This window comes from Alligator mississippiensis, chromosome 7 (assembly GCF_030867095.1).
Source record: "Alligator mississippiensis isolate rAllMis1 chromosome 7, rAllMis1, whole genome shotgun sequence".
Lineage (NCBI taxonomy): Eukaryota > Metazoa > Chordata > Crocodylia > Alligatoridae > Alligator > Alligator mississippiensis.
The window spans coordinates 55,401,211-55,417,109 of NC_081830.1; the positions used below are offsets into that span (position 1 = coordinate 55,401,211).

At 41.8% G+C, this 15,899-nt stretch overlaps 1 protein-coding gene across 2 annotated transcripts in view; it reads right to left on the reverse strand.

The window, feature by feature from the left end:
* Positions 1-15,578, reverse strand: part of DNER (delta/notch like EGF repeat containing) — a 366,522-nt gene extending 350,944 nt beyond the window's left edge. For both annotated transcript variants that reach the window (XM_059730967.1, XM_059730966.1), the window contains exon 1: positions 15,210-15,578. In XM_059730967.1, coding sequence (XP_059586950.1) covers positions 15,210-15,470 — 261 coding nt within the window. In that variant the 5' untranslated portion in view covers positions 15,471-15,578. The remainder of the gene's footprint in view (positions 1-15,209) is intronic.
* Between the last annotated feature and the right edge of the window lie 321 nt (positions 15,579-15,899).

Below are 15,899 nucleotides of genomic sequence, written 5' to 3' on the forward strand. Positions count from 1 at the left end.
AAAGACACATGGCTCTTTCTCCCAAGTCATTACAATTTATTTTGAATATGCAAGAGTGGCTCAAATTACTCTTTCCAGTGTGCATATGTCAATACGGAATTTCATCTTTGTTAGGTGTAGACATGGCTGAATTTTCCAATAGAAAGAACTAAGACATGGCAATCTACACAGAAAATTAGGTTTCTTATTGCGAAAGGAATCCTTCAGAAAGATAATCCTGCTTTATTCTTCCCCTTGATGGGCGTCTTATTCTTGAAAGTGCTTGACAGTCTTATCAATCAATCTAGCAATTTGGTTCCTCTTGTAACCCATGTAACGGGTATAGCAGAGCCTTTGAAATCATTATAATTCATTGACCTTACCTCAGCATAACACAAATGTCATGGCCAAAGACAATTATCTTAGACTTATCATATTCATCACTATAAACCTCTACACAATATTGATCACTAACATATTATACACACTTCCAGTGAAAAAGAACATTGCAAAGTTAAATTAAATTTAAAAGCTACTAGCCATTGTTTTAAACTGCTTAAATGACAAAGACTTAAATGACTGAAACACCACTAGCAAGTTTCTCAATGCTTTCATGTAGTTGTTATTTTATAGGTATAGATTATGGGGAAAAACATGAAAAGCAAAACAATAACTGCAATAAAGGATGTAAATAAAGGATTTTTAAAATCATTGTAAAATCAGGTACTCAAATAATCAGGAATCCTAAGCATTTCAATTAAGTAAGAAAACAGCTATCAACTTCCTAAACCAGTATAAGAAAAATAATTTACAATACTGCTGGATAATGACTCATTACACAAGTAGCTAAGCTAGTTGCTGCTTTAAGGTTTCAGCTGAGAAACATCTCAAATAGAAAAACTCAAAAGTATGTGAAGACTGTCTGCCAGGCCGGATATTTGACACATTAACAGCGAAGTAATTTACATGGGTTTGCATCCTAATCTAAACTGCACTAGAGTCAGAGCAGAGTAACAATCATTTATCCTAGGGTAGCTGCTGCTACTGTAGGTGCCATTACAGTGCCTCACTACTAAATACACTGAGCCAACAGCTATCCCAGCCTAACTGTGGATTTGCAAAACCTATACAAGTGTAAGCTACAAGGTGTATTTTTTATTGATTCTTTTCCTGTGATAATTCAATACAGGCAACCCCCACTTATTGCTCTTAACTAGTGCCTGAAAAATTGAGCGGTAAGCAAAACGAGTGTTAAGCGAAACCAAAAGTATTTGATGACCCAAGATGGTGACTGCCACTGTTTTTAATGACCCAAGATGGCAACCACAAGTGTTATAACGAAAATCGCTAGGCGCTAAGTGAAATCAGGTATCAAATTTAAAATGAGCGTTATAGCGAAATAGTGCTAAGCGAAACAGCGTTAAGTGGGGGTTGCCTGTATTAGAGTCTAGTAAATTGCACATCTGTAGGGCTAGTTTAGGCTGATGTGAACACAGATTATATCAGTTTAAACATGTCATGTGCCCAGGCCCTAAGAAACAGATATGCGAAAACTTTTTTTAAAATCTTCAAATATAGTGGTATCTGGTCAGAAAACATAGGTGAAAGTGAGGAAAATGCAAGCAGGTAAGAGCTACAGAATGGAGAGAAAAAAGGTTGGGGGAGAAGAAAAGAAGCATCAACCTTAAAAGAGAGAGGGAGAGAAAGGGAACAGAAACAGTTACTATTAGGTATACATTAAAAAGACCTGAAGGGAAAGGTATAATAACAAAAGCTTACCACTATACAGATAGTTCTCTCATTTAGAGTGTCATGAAAGTACAGAATTGTACAAAAACCTGTTAAGGCTCTAGAAATCACTGCCAGAGATTTATGTAACAAGGTTTTTCAATAGTCTAAATACCCCAAATAAAGCTGTATTAAATAAAACAGTAGGGCAGCTATGTGTTGGTATGCGAGACAGACTAAAAACAAAGTAAATATGAAAATCAAAGCTTATATAAAACCATCCGGAGAAAACAATGCTTTCAACATTTTAAAAGTATTAGAGTTTCCAAGACATGTAAAAACAATGTTATTACTATTTGTAGTATATTATGAAGAAACTGAAGATAAAGTAACATTATTTCCTCTACAAAAGGGGTGTCAAACTCATCCAGCTCAGTGAGCAGGATGAGTGGCATAGGACCTGTCCACAGATTGGATGAGTGTCATGAGGCAGATCTGTGGGCTAGATCAGGCTGATGGAGTAGATCCAATGCACAAGGCAAGTCCGATGTGGGCACTGCATGAAGCACACATCCCAGACCTGGCCCCACATGCCACCTGTGGCACAGTGTGCCAGATGATAGGACTCTGTTTGGCTGAGCTATATCTTTGACACCCTGCTCTTAAAGAAATCTGGATGTCATGTTTGATTGTTCCTGATTAACTTTACCCCATGTTAATTTGGCAATTCCAAATCCTGGCACAAGTCACTGACAGACCATTCAGAAACTAGACAAATGTTTTCCATACATTGTTTTTTAGACCCCTTTACAAACATTAAAGAACTAACCTTTCAAACACCATTAAAAGGATATTATCCCCACAAAAGAAAGAAAAGTGACTGGTGTCTGGCTTCACACAAAAGGTCAGTGGCAAAGCCAAGAAAAGAACCCAGATCTCTCAACTCCTAACTAAATCTTTAACTTTCACCACTAGACCTTGATTCACAGGACTAACAGAATTACAATCTTATGATCTTTTACTTCAAAAAGATATCTGCTAGCAGAAGTCAAAGCTGAAGAAAAATATGGGCCAGATACACCTGCTGCTATGTACACGAGGCTAAGTACTTTATGTAGAGATCAGTTATAGGTGCATCATTTAGGCACTTGAATGTTTCTGAATAAAAGCATCCACTTGACATGCAGAAGAAACAGATTTAAATAACTTTGTTTCAAAGGAGGCATTACTTCTTTTAAAACACATTTTGATATGCTTTGCATTTTCAGTGTTACAGTCCTATCAGGAAATAGCTTGCTCAAAAAGAGAATAAAATAATCCTTCAAATAAAGCTATCTTTGATAGTTAATCTTGACCATGGTAAGGAGTTAACAAAATAGGAGTTTCCTGCCAGAATGTACTTTTTCAGTATTTACATTGTATCTGCATAATACAATCTGACATCTGCATAATACAAGCTAGGGGGAAAGAAAACTGAATAAAGTTATTTTCACTTTTATAAAGCAAAGAATTAGCAGACAATGGAGGATTAAGTTATAATAGGTAGGATTCATAACTAAACTGTCTCTACCCTCAAATCTCTCCATTGGTAAAAAACAAAAAAAATATTTTTCAGAGGCCTCCAATAAGCTACTGTGTTCTAATTTATCTGTATCAAATCACAGAAACGAAATCTAGGTATCACTGCTGCCAGTTCAATTTAGACCTCAGTTCATTGTGCAGCCAGAGTCAAAGAGCAACAAAAAAAAATTAACATGCATAAAGAATGGAACAGAGAATAATACTGAAATTAGTATAATGAAATTATATTCTCTGACCTGGAATACTATTGTCCATGCTGGTCACTGCAACTCAGAAAGGATATTAAAAGAGAAAAAAAATGATCAGGGGTTTGAAAAGACTCTTATATGAATATAGTGGAATTGCTTATTTTAGAAAGTGGACGTTACTGAATATAGAAAAAATAAGGAAAGGCACAGAAAAGATGTGTTAGAAACAGTCACTTTCCCTGTTTCAAAATAAGGGGTGGGGGGCAATCAATGGAACAAAGATGGGAGATGCAAAGCTAAAATGTCTATTAAAATTAATTCTTCAAGGTGTTTGTCAGTCTTTAACTATTACGGATTAGTAACAGGTTCTCCTAGGGCAGCTTATCCTACATCTACTTAATGTGGAGTTTCTCACCCTTTCCACTGAAGCACCTCATTTCATACACCAAAGTGCAGCTGTCAATGTGGAATATTACTAATAAAGCCAGAATCTGTGTCCATGAGATTGTTCATACTATTTTTGTTTAATCAATTCCATGTGAAAGATTCTATAACACTGTCGAACACAATTAGACAATACCCGAATATACTTTGTAAGTGTAATGTTAAACCAAACTATAACATGTTAGTGCACAGAGACCACTGTCTGTCATTCCGAAAAATATTATCTCCTTTTTCTATTTCCTCATGTGTGTCCATCTGCTGGATAAGAAACAGGAGACTGCAAACTCTTTAGAGCAAGGACCACATTTGTGGTTTATTTTTATACCACTCCCATTACTATGGGGTTCTTTAGATACTATAGTAATACAAATAATAAACAACATAAAGTTAAATACTAAAATTTTGAAAGGGAAGTAAAACAATATCAGTTTTTAGATCATCAGAAATCATTTGTACAAACAAAGAAGTGAGCTGACCGTCTCATATTGAAGCAGGTAAAAATAGAAAATTGTGAGAAGCAATTACATTTAAATGCTCGGATTTTTTTGTGTCTTCTAGTATTCTTCAATTACCTCAAAATTCAATACATTTCTTCACCATCTTTAATCACATAAACATAAGCCAGCACCTGGGAGCCAAGAACAGTATAATGACCTGAATATTATACAAGAGGCTGTTCTGAACAGATTTCAATGGACCACGTGAATAGGTTGCAACAGAGAAAACAAAAGTTCATACTAGTTAATGGAAAATAAGTTTTCAGGTTTATCTTAATACACAGTGGAGTGAAGACATCATATTTGGTTCTTTAGTTTCACAACAGTTCAGTTTTCTTCAAAAAGAATTTAGAACAATTCAATTGTATCTGAAGGAGACATCCCCATACAATACTTTATTGCACAGCATTTGGAGGTGCTAAGTTGCAGACCTATTTCTCATGTGGTGATTTGATATAAAGTGCTTCAATGGACAATATCAACTTCAAAAATAAACTAAATTTTTGACTGGAAACAAAGTTCCTACTATAGCTCCAAGGAACCCCTATGGTTACTATAACAGCAAAAAAAAAAAAACAAAAAAAAAAAAAACACCACACTAAAAAAGTGGTGTGGAGGAATATTTTTCTCATTATTTTACTCCACGGAACTGTTCCTCATATTACAACTTCCACCCTCCTCGATAGTGCAGAACTACATCAGTCCAACTAGTCTGAGATCTCCACATTTCTCAGGGAGCTGAACAGAAGCTGCACCTGAAAATCATTTTTTTTTTAAAAACCTCTTAAGTTTCTTTCTTTATCAGTGTGTATACCAATAATGGCCACACTAGTTCCTCAAGAAATACACTTGTTACTTGTCATTAAAAAAATAATAAAAGCATATGCATCACCATGAAAAGGTCACAAGTTATGCAGACAAAGTCATTACAAGCAAAGTGATCTGAAACTAGAACCCAGAGACCAATAAAACTGTAGCCTTTCCACTACAGTATTCAAACCAACTAGCCATAAACTGGGTGACAGATAAAATTAGTGTTTTTTTTAAACTGTAGCCTGCACTATCAAAAAGTTTAGCTGAATTAAGCAGACTGCTTTCTCTCTTCCCCCTCCCTTGTCTTTTGTACTCTAATTTCTCTCTCCTGCTTTCTGAATGCCCTTTCACAGCATCTGATAAAGTGAACTTTGGTTCATGACAGCTTGTGCTGTATCTATATACATATTATTTAGTTCGTTTATAAAAGGTGAATATCTACCCTTCTTGTGATGAAGAATGTTTTGCATCCAAAAGCTTGTCTAACTTTATTCTAACCATGCAGTTGGTCAAAATAAATATATCACCCCCAAAAAATTCTTGCCTTAAGCTGCTGAAAAACTGTTCAGCAACTCTTGGGACAATACAAAGACAAAGTCACACACACACACACACACACACACACACACACACACAGAGTGGTTTAATCCTGTTGCTGTCAAGGGAAAACAAAATATATCAGATCTATGGAGGCAAAAACCCCTTTAAAACATGGAAGTTAATGCTAATGCTTATAATCTGGCTTTCCGAGAGACATGTAAGTTTACATGGTGTTCTTCCCCAGAAGATAAAAGATACTAGGAACCCATACCAAGCTCAAGGAAATACAAATACTCTTATAACTACATCATGTGATTAGGGGGCACCTTCAATTTACTCTTATTCATAGATCGAGAATATAATAGATGGACCAGCTGCATGGAAACAAATGTGACGGTTTGAAACTTACAGGCAGCCCCCCCAACCTCCAACCTCATCTCTCAAGCAACAAACTACTTAACTTCTATTTTCACCAAGGCACCAGGCCTTGTTTAATGGACCCAGATGCAAGCTGTGCCCCCTCACCAATACAGACCACACCATTGCTGGACCAAACAACATGGATGATAATATCCAAGGGTCATTCATCTGCACCTCTACCCACAACATATACATCATCAGCTCAGAGTGCCCCTCTGCTATCTACGTTGGGAAGACGGAGCCATCCCTATATGTAAGAATGAATGAATACTGATCCGACACTAGGTCTGGAAAGACATGCAAGTCTGTGGCAGGACACTTCAACCTCCTTTAACATTCTATCACTGACCTCAAATACCTGTTCTTGAACATAATACTTCAAAAAAACTTGCAAATCAAGAGAAACATTTTTTCCTAAAACTGATGAGGCCTCACCTGGAGTAACATATCCAGCTTTGGGCTTCACACTTCAAGGAGGATGTGGACAGTTTGGAACAAGTCCAGTGCAGAGCAACAAAAATGATTTGTTGCTAAAAAGCACAACTTATGAGGAAAGTCTGAAAAAGCTAAGGTTATTCAGTCTAGAAAAGAAAAGACTGAGGGGGGATTTGATAATAGTCTTCAAATACCTGAAGGTTGTGTATACAGTCCATGGCCATAGGAGGAGGACTAGAATCAATGGCCTCAAGCTCCAGCAGGGGAAATTTTGATTAGAGATTAGGAGGAACTTTCTAACTATGAAAGTAGTGAAGCATTGGAACAGGCTAACTAAAGCAGTGGTGCTCAACTTTTTTGCCTGGTGGGCCAGACTGGCAGTACCCAGTCCATCCATGGACCAGATCCAGCTGGTGTTCCTGATCCAGCACCTGGACAGGCACAGCAGGCACTATCTGGCCATGTGGAGGGGGGCGGGGAGGCAGGTCAGCCCCAAGGCAGCCTGCAAGGGAAAGGAGCTTGTCCCAGCTCTGTGGAGAGGGAAAGGGATGTGGCCTGGCTCTGCAGGGGTGGGGAAGGGGGCGCATCCCAGCCCCAATGGGAGGCAGGCCTGAACCTGCCCTACAGAAAAAGAAGGGGGCATGGCCCAGCCTTGACCCAGAAGTGAGGGGGATGGCCCAGCATGTAGGGGAAGGGGGTCACAACCTGGCCTGCCCCAACCAGCCACACAGAGTTTAGGCCTTGGGGATTTGGGGGGGGGGGGAGGGGCTGTATTAATGGCCACTGCTCCCCCACTGTCAAATTTCCTCATCCATGGATAGCCCCACAGGCCAGATGCAATGGCTCCACAGGCTGCATTTGGCCTAGGGGAGCACCCTTGCTTGAGCACCCCTGACCTATAAAAATTGTGGAATCTCCATCCTTCGAAGTTTTCAAGTTCAGGTTAAACAGACACTTGACTGAGATGGTTTAGTCAGGGATGATCCTGCCTTGAACAGGGGACTGAACTAGATGACGTTGTGAGGTTACTTCCAGCTCTACTTTCCAATGATCCTATGAACCTGAACATAAAACATAAAACTGCAGAACAAGAAATCATTCACAGACTAGACTGTGTTAAGTATGATCTAAATAGGGACTACAGATTCTTATCCCATCACCTGGATCACCTTTTTGTAGTCCCTTTGTCTCTATAGGTTTATTACTTATTTGCCTCTCCCAGCATTGCTCCCCCTGTTGCCCCCACCCCCATTGCCCTCCCCTCCTCCCTCCCTTCCCCATCTTTATCAACTACAAAGAATGATATGAATACAAGCCTGTTACCTGCATGTCCTTTCACAGCATCTGATGAACCTGGGCTCACAAAAGCTTATATATCTCTGATTTAGTTATTCTATAGGGGAGCACATAAAAAGTGGAAACAGGGTGAGATCACTAAAGATGAACATACCTCCTCTGCTCGTGCTTGTAGGGAGGCAGTTAGGCGGGCCAAAGCTACCATGGAGCTGAGGATGGCAACCCAAGTAAAGGACAACAAGAAATTGTTTTTTAGATATATTGGGAGTAAAAGGAAGGCCCAGGGAGGAATAGGACCGCTGCTAAATGGGCAGAAACAATTGGTGACAGATAGGGGGGACAAGGCTGAACTCCTCAACGAGTTCTTTGCCTCAGTGTTCCTAAGTAAGGGGCACGACAAGTCTCTCACTGGGGTTGTAGAGAGGCAGCAGCAAGGCGCCAGACTTCCATACGTAGATCCTGAGATGGTGCAGAGTCACTTGGAAGAACTGGATGCCTTTAAGTCGGCAGGCCCGGATGAGCTCCACCCGAGGGTGCTGAAGGCACTGGCCGACATCATTGCAGAGCCACTGGCGGGAATATTCGAATGCTCGTGGCGCACAGGCCAAGTCCCGGAGGACTGGAAAAGGGCTAACGTGGTCCCCATTTTCAAAAAGGGGAGGAAGGAGGACCCGGGCAACTATAGGCCGGTCAGTCTCACCTCCATCCTTGGTAAAGTCTTTGAAAAAATTATCAAGGCTCACATTTGTGAGAGCCCGGCAGGGCAAATTATGCTGAGGGGAAACCAGCATGGGTTTGTGGCGGGCAGATCGTGCCTGACCAACCTAGTCTCTTTCTATGACCAGGTTACGAAACGCTTGGACACAGGAGGAGGGGTGGATGTCGTATACTTAGACTTCAGGAAGGCCTTTGATACGGTATCCCACCCCATACTGGTGAACAAGTTAAGAGGCTGTGACTTGGATGACTGCACAGTCCGGTGGGTGGCAAATTGGCTAGAGGGTCGCACCCAAAGAGTCGTGGTAGATGGGTCGGTCTCGACCTGGAAGGGTGTGGGCAGTGGGGTCCCACAGGGTTCGGTCCTTGGACCGATACTCTTTAATGTCTTCATCAGCGACTTGGACGAGGGAGTGAAATGTACTCTGTCCAAGTTTGCAGATGACACAAAGCTATGGGGAGAAGTGGACACGCCGGAGGGCAGGGAACAGCTGCAGGCAGACCTGGATAGGTTGGACAAGTGGGCAGAAAACAACAGGATGCAGTTCAACAAGGAGAAATGCAAAGCGCTGCACCTAGGGAGGAAAAATGTCCAGCACACCTACAGCCTAGGGAATGACCTGCTGGGTGGCACAGAGGTGGAAAGGGATCTTGGAGTCCTAGTGGACTCCAAGATGAACATGAGCCGGCAGTGTGACGAAGCCATCAGAAAAGCCAATGGCACTTTATCATGCATCAGCAGATGCATGACAAATAGGTCCAGGGAGGTGATACTTCCCCTGTATAGGGCGTTGGTCAGACCGCAGTTGGAGTACTGTGTGCAATTCTGGGCGCCACACTTCAAGAAGGATGCGGATAACCTGGAGAGGGTACAGAGAAGGGCAACTCGTATGGTCAAGGGCCTACAGACCAAGCCCTACGAGGAGAGACTAGAGAAACTGGACCTTTTCAGCCTCCGCAAGAGAAGGTTGAGAGGCGACCTTGTGGCTGCCTATAAGTTCATCACGGGGGCACAGAAGGGAATTGGTGAGGATTTATTCACCAAGGCGCCCCCAGGGGTTACAAGAAACAATGGCCACAAGCTAGCAGAGAGCAGATTTAGACTGGACATTAGGAAGAACTTCTTCACAGTTCGAGTGGCCAAGGTCTGGAACGGGCTCCCAAGGGAGGTGGTGCTCTCCCCTACCCTGGGGGTCTTCAAGAGGAGGTTAGATGAGTATCTAGCTGGGGTCATCTAGACCCAGCACTCTTTCCTGCTTATGCAGGGGGTCAGACTTGATGATCTATTGAGGTCCCTTCCGACCCTAACATCTATGAATCTATGAATATAAGGGGCATCTCTACCCTGCCAGCATTAAAAGACTGCCTAAAAAGCTAAAGGTTAAAAATATTGGAATGGCACAAATATTTTCCCCTCCACAGCGGTGAGCCGATTGTAAATTCAGACCGAATAAACTCTCGACCTTGTTTGAAAGGATGTCACCAACTTGTAGGACCAAGAGAAACCAGTGAAAAAATAATACTTTAAACTCTGATGTGCAGATACAGTACACCTTGAACCTTCTGACAGTAAGAATAGCCTGAAGGACATCTCAAGACCTGAACTTGTGCAATTTTGCATTGCTGACATATCATGGAAGAGAAAGACATTAGCTGGCTGCAGCCAGGGCTGGGATACACCCATGTCGTTGCCGGGACTTAAGCCAAAGGTTCCTGGCTAGTGGGTCTTGCCCCTCTGCTGAGGGTCAGACCAATTGCCATATTTGGGGTCTGGAAGGAATTTTACCCCATGATCAGACTGGTTGGGACTGTGGGAGCAGTTGCCTTCCTCTGTAGTAAAGGGTGTGGCCCTCTTCCTGGGATGTCTTTAATATGTATTAACTACCTTTTACAGCAGCAGGATATTGGCCATTGTGATCTCCTTGCTTTACCTGTGGCAGGTTAAGGTGTTATGTCTCATGTTGGCTCAGGTTGTGTAGTTTTGCTAAGAGGTTAGACAATGGATGTGTACAAGATGGTTTGGATAGGGATGATCCTGTCTCAGGCAGGAGGTTGGACTAGCCCTACTTCCCTATGATTCTGTGTTTCTCTGTGTAGCCCCACTTAAACTGAGTAGACTGAACTTGATGTTTACATTGAGGAATAAGAAGTCCATAACAAATAGACACTGAGAACTGGAATAGAAGAAATTCAAAGAACTAAAAATAAAAATATAACTAGAATGAAGGAATTGGAATATGAAGAAAACTAGAAGAGCTAAAGAGCTGAATATATGCCTAGTGTGCTGGCAGGAAATAAAACCATCTCTACGTGTTTGACAAGCATGACCATCAAAAGAAGACAGGAACACAAATAACAGGAGTTATACTGGACATAATCAAGCAAAAGTACATTTGGGTTGAACATCAGGAAAAAATGGCAACAAGAGGACAAGTATCCCAAAGGGAATGACAGAAACCATCTTATCTGGGATTTTAAAATCTAGATAAAACATTAGAAAGTGCACTGGAAGGAAAAATCCTGATGTGGCAGAGACCTGGGAAACATGGTCCTCTGGGTCTTTACTACAGTTAATTTCCAAGAGTCTATGAAATTTTAAATCTTAAAGAACACTATTTTCTCCAGATGCTTTAACATGATCAAAGAAAAAAGTCTCATCTAGCTTAGACAAAGTATTTTTAACAGCAGAACTAGAAGGGACATGTCTACCTGGATGTATATACTGGTTTTAAACCTTTTAGTAGACTCTCCCTCCCAAATACAGGATATGACTTTCCATATATACCATTTGATATAAAATTGCCACAGTCACAATTATACAGGATTTAGAAAGCAGTATCTGTTGCAGATATCGAAAAACCTAGTAAATAGGATGAACACAAGAAACTGTTCCCAGGACTAAACAGACCTTTTGGCTAACATAAAAACTACTGCAAGAACTTCTATCTTTTATCACAGCCTCCCAAGTCACTTCAGTTTTAAGACCATCACCATCCATGCTAGGTATTATTTCCATTTCAGATACGGGTAACTTGAGGCCAAGATAACTGAAGTGCCTTGTGTGACACAACAACAACAACAAACCCAGGCGGGGGGGGGGGGAACAACACAACTCAGTGATGACAGCTCTCAGTTATGTATGCCAAAGACAGAACTTGTTCTCTGGCTATGCCTATATTATTGAATATATTTATGAAACAAGGAGATAAAACTTTTTAAAAAACTGGTTGAAAAGCACAGAAAAGGGAATGGGATGGAATAAATTATTATTGGAAAATAATTAAATAAAAGCAAAATACATTCTTTCCAAACAAAAAAACAAAATTCAGAAATAAAAATTTTCTGACAGTGTTGCATGAGAAGTATTAATAGTAACATATGTTTCTATGTGAGAAAAGTCTCTCCATTAAACTGTCAGTAGGACTTTACAGAAATTGATATATATAAGAAAACTATTTGACCGATTCAGTTTCTTATTATTTTTGAAATAAAGGAAAACATCTAACTGTTATGAAAAGCTTCATTCCTGTTTAACTGTTTTTTTTTCTTGTCCTGAAGTTTATTTAGTAAAGCCAAATGAGGCTAAAAAAAAGAGGATAGGCAATACTTTGTTGCATTAAAAAAACTGCTTGGATTTTAGATTTTAAACATGTTGCCTGTAGTTTGTTAGGTTCAATTTTCAAGCACCATTTTTTCTCAGAATAAAGCTAAGAAATTGGGCAAATTGTTTCAAACAATTCTAGGACAACTGGATCCAATATAAATATTTGCACAATCTTAGGCAAACCATTCATCCTCTTTACCAAAAGCAAAAGCCTAAAATTAACTTGTTCAGAAATATGAGATTTGTGAAATTACAAAAATCTCTCTCTTCTATACAAACTGCCCTTCTTATTACATTAACTTATCTAAAGTATTCACAGTCCTGAAAAGGTATGGAGTTTAAGAAAAAACAATATGCTGTTGAATGTGCAAAGAAAGAATGCAAACGAGAAACCTGGTGTGTGAAAAACAACACTTATTAAAACTGCCCATAAGTAATCTCATTGTAGGCATCAACAAAGCGTATTTTTTTTTATTTCTTCTACTCTATAAAAACTAGTTACCACGGCAACTGCCACATCACATGATAAAAATGGTTCAAGACAAAAAAAAAAAAAGCAAGTGAAAGATTGCACTTGGTGAGAGAAAGCTGCAGATTTTAAAAATATCTTAAGTGTCAATTTTCTTCTTTGCCACTTTCCCCTTACCAACACTAGCACTATGAAGTACATCAAAAATGGTTACAGCTAGCACTTTGCAAAGGATGTTCTGGATAACTTCCAGCTGTGACCAGGTTATCGGTCCCCCTCCAGTACGTGCAGAAATGAGTGCTTCACTGCAGCGAGCTGCTTTCTAGATGCAGTTAGTATGGCATCTTCCCCTGACCCCATACCTCTGTGCATGAAAATAATAACAGAATCGAGTGATTCTTCTCTTACTCTTTATTCGAGGAAGTATTGTGTATAATAAAACAGGACTACATTCAACTGTATTGTTCTCAAAGAATTCCAGCTCTACAACAAATTCCAGCATTGTAAAATTACCATTTTCACATAACTAAAGACAAGTTATTTCAACAGAACAGGGATTCTTTTCTCTTCATGTTTTCCCTCTCAGTATTTCCTTTCCCAAAATATAATTGTTTAATTATGTCCTTCAGAAGTAATTTGAGAAACCACTGCCTGAGACTGAAACTTTATATCCAAGTACTCAACCATCTCATATACCTTTTTGGAATTAAAATTCCTTTGACTTTCTCTGAGTCTAAAAAGTTAATCTGACAGAACATATATCTTTTTCATCTTGCAAGCATTTTTAACTGGTAAAAAAAGAAAACTGCATGAGCAAACTATCTGTTCAAGAATTCATATTTTTTCTAATTTGAATAAATCCTAAAAAATATTTTTTTCCTTTTGATAAAATAAAAAATAATCTTTAATGTGAACGCATATAATATTGTACTGTTTCTTTTTTTTTTGTCCTTTAACTAGTTGCAATGAAAAAGAACACGTTCTTCACTTTTCACAATAACCTATACTTCATCTTCAGTCATGATAGACAAGGTTGAATTTCTTGTCGTTTGGTTTATAAAGCATCCCTGGTAATAAATATTGTTCAACTGGTTAAAATAGAAGTCAATAATACAAAATAAAACTAACAATAGTCCCAGAATCTATGAATTGTTTAATAAGTATAAATAGTTGTGAACTTAATGTTGATTCTCTCAGATAAAAAAAATTAATTCCTCTCTCCTCTCAAAGCCCCAGAAGCAACACCTCCTACAGGTTGGGATGCTTGCAACTGTTACAGTTTACTAAGCATTAGAGAGAGCTATTTTCTCTTTCAGACATGGACTTCAGACACAAAAGCAAAATAGCAACAGACAGAAGCATAAGTATTGCTGCCTCGCTCTCTTCTAAAGTGGTCAACATAATAACTCTTTAGCAAGACTGCTAAAATTAGCCATAAGACATTCCATTTAACCCATTTTAATCTCCAATTTTGCAGAAACTCATTAGTGCTAATATTTCAATTTTTGTCCTTAAAAGAAAGCAAATGGGACATTTTGAGATGAGCACAGTCATACTTCTTTCTAAAGTGCGTGTGCTTTCAACATCATCCATACTTACCCATGGCATTCATGTCTTATGAAGGAATACACTTCTACTCCCTCTGTGAAGAAATACACTTTTTCTTTTTCTTGTCAAGGAAAGCCATAGCATTGCTATTTTGTGATCTGTATTATGCACATATAGATGTGTAGATACATACATACACATCACAAAATATGCACGTATTAGATATGTGTAAATATATATACATACACATGTCAAAAAATGGCAATGCTATGGCTTTTCTTGACAGGGAAAAAAAAGTGTATTTCTTCACAGAGAGAGCAAAATTGTATTTGTTCATCTATATCTATATAAATGCATAGCTCTGTAAAGCTATAGTCACAGCTTTATAACGCTACATAGCTCCATATAGCCATGGATCTATAGAGATCATACTTTTGCTGTCTACAGACGTACAAAGAAACAAAACAAAAGAGCCACTACAAACGCAAAACTGGTCTTAGAAAAATAAGCGCGTGTTGTCCTTGGGGATGCAAGTCCTCCCAGGAAGCACATCCTTGTGGTTTGAAGGCACAAGAAACAAATCCTTCTCTTCAGAAATGAGAGAGGTGCTCGGAGGGGGCGGGTGAGGGCGAGGGTGGGGGTGGGGGTAGGACTCCCACCTTTCTCCCCCGCCCCGGCCTGACAGGCCCCTGCAGCACGGACACCTTCACCGCCCAGCCCAAGGGCGCGACCGAAACTTGTGCGGGAGCAGAGGCCGGGTTGCGGGCGGGCAGCGCCCCCACCCCCAGCCGGCTGCTTCCCGGGGCGCTGGGCGCTGTCCGGCATTTCAGACCTAACCAAGGAGCCGCCCGAGCGGTCCCGGGGCTGCGAGCGGGGCGCTACAAACGCCGCGGTCCCTCAAAGCGCCGAGGGCGGCGGCGGTGGCCGAGGCTGCGGCCGGGCGCCCTTACCTGGCAGGAGGCGCCGGAGACGCCGGCGGGGCAGGCGCAGCTGTAGGCGGCGGGCGGCGGGGCCGGGGCCGGGGCGCGGCGGGGCGCGGCGGCGCGGGGGGGCGCGGGCGAGCAGGTGCCGTTGTTGCGGCAGGGCTGGCTGCGGCACGGGTCGGGCTCGGGCTCGGGCTCGGGGCCGGGGCCGGGGCCGGGCAGGCAGGCGCGGCGCTGCGCCAGGCTGAGCAGCAGCAGCAGCAGCAGCAGCGGGGCGGCGCGGGGCATGGCGATGGCGATGGCGATGGCGGTCCGGTCGGGTCGGGGCCGCTGCGCTGCAGGCACCGGAGAGGCGAAGGCGAAGGCGGTGGCTCCTCGCCTGCTCCTGCCTCCGGGTCCCCGGCAACGCGCGGGCGGGGCCTGGGGCTGGGGCGGGGCCGCTGCCGCTGCCACCGCCACGCCCGGCTGCCGCCAGGGGCGCCCCCGGCCCGGCCCGGCCCGGCTGTGCTGGGCGGCGGGAGGCGCCGCCGGGAACCGCGGAGAGGACGGGGCTGCGTTCACGCGCCCCGCCGCTTCCTCCGTCCTCCCTGCTGGTCTGGGGAGAAGGAAGCCCCGCTCCGCGGCACAGGCGAGAGGCAGCCCCCACCTGCCCCGGAAGGCAGGGTAGAAATGCACCTGTATAGACTAAAAGATGGACGGATGGCACCTGTTTTTGCG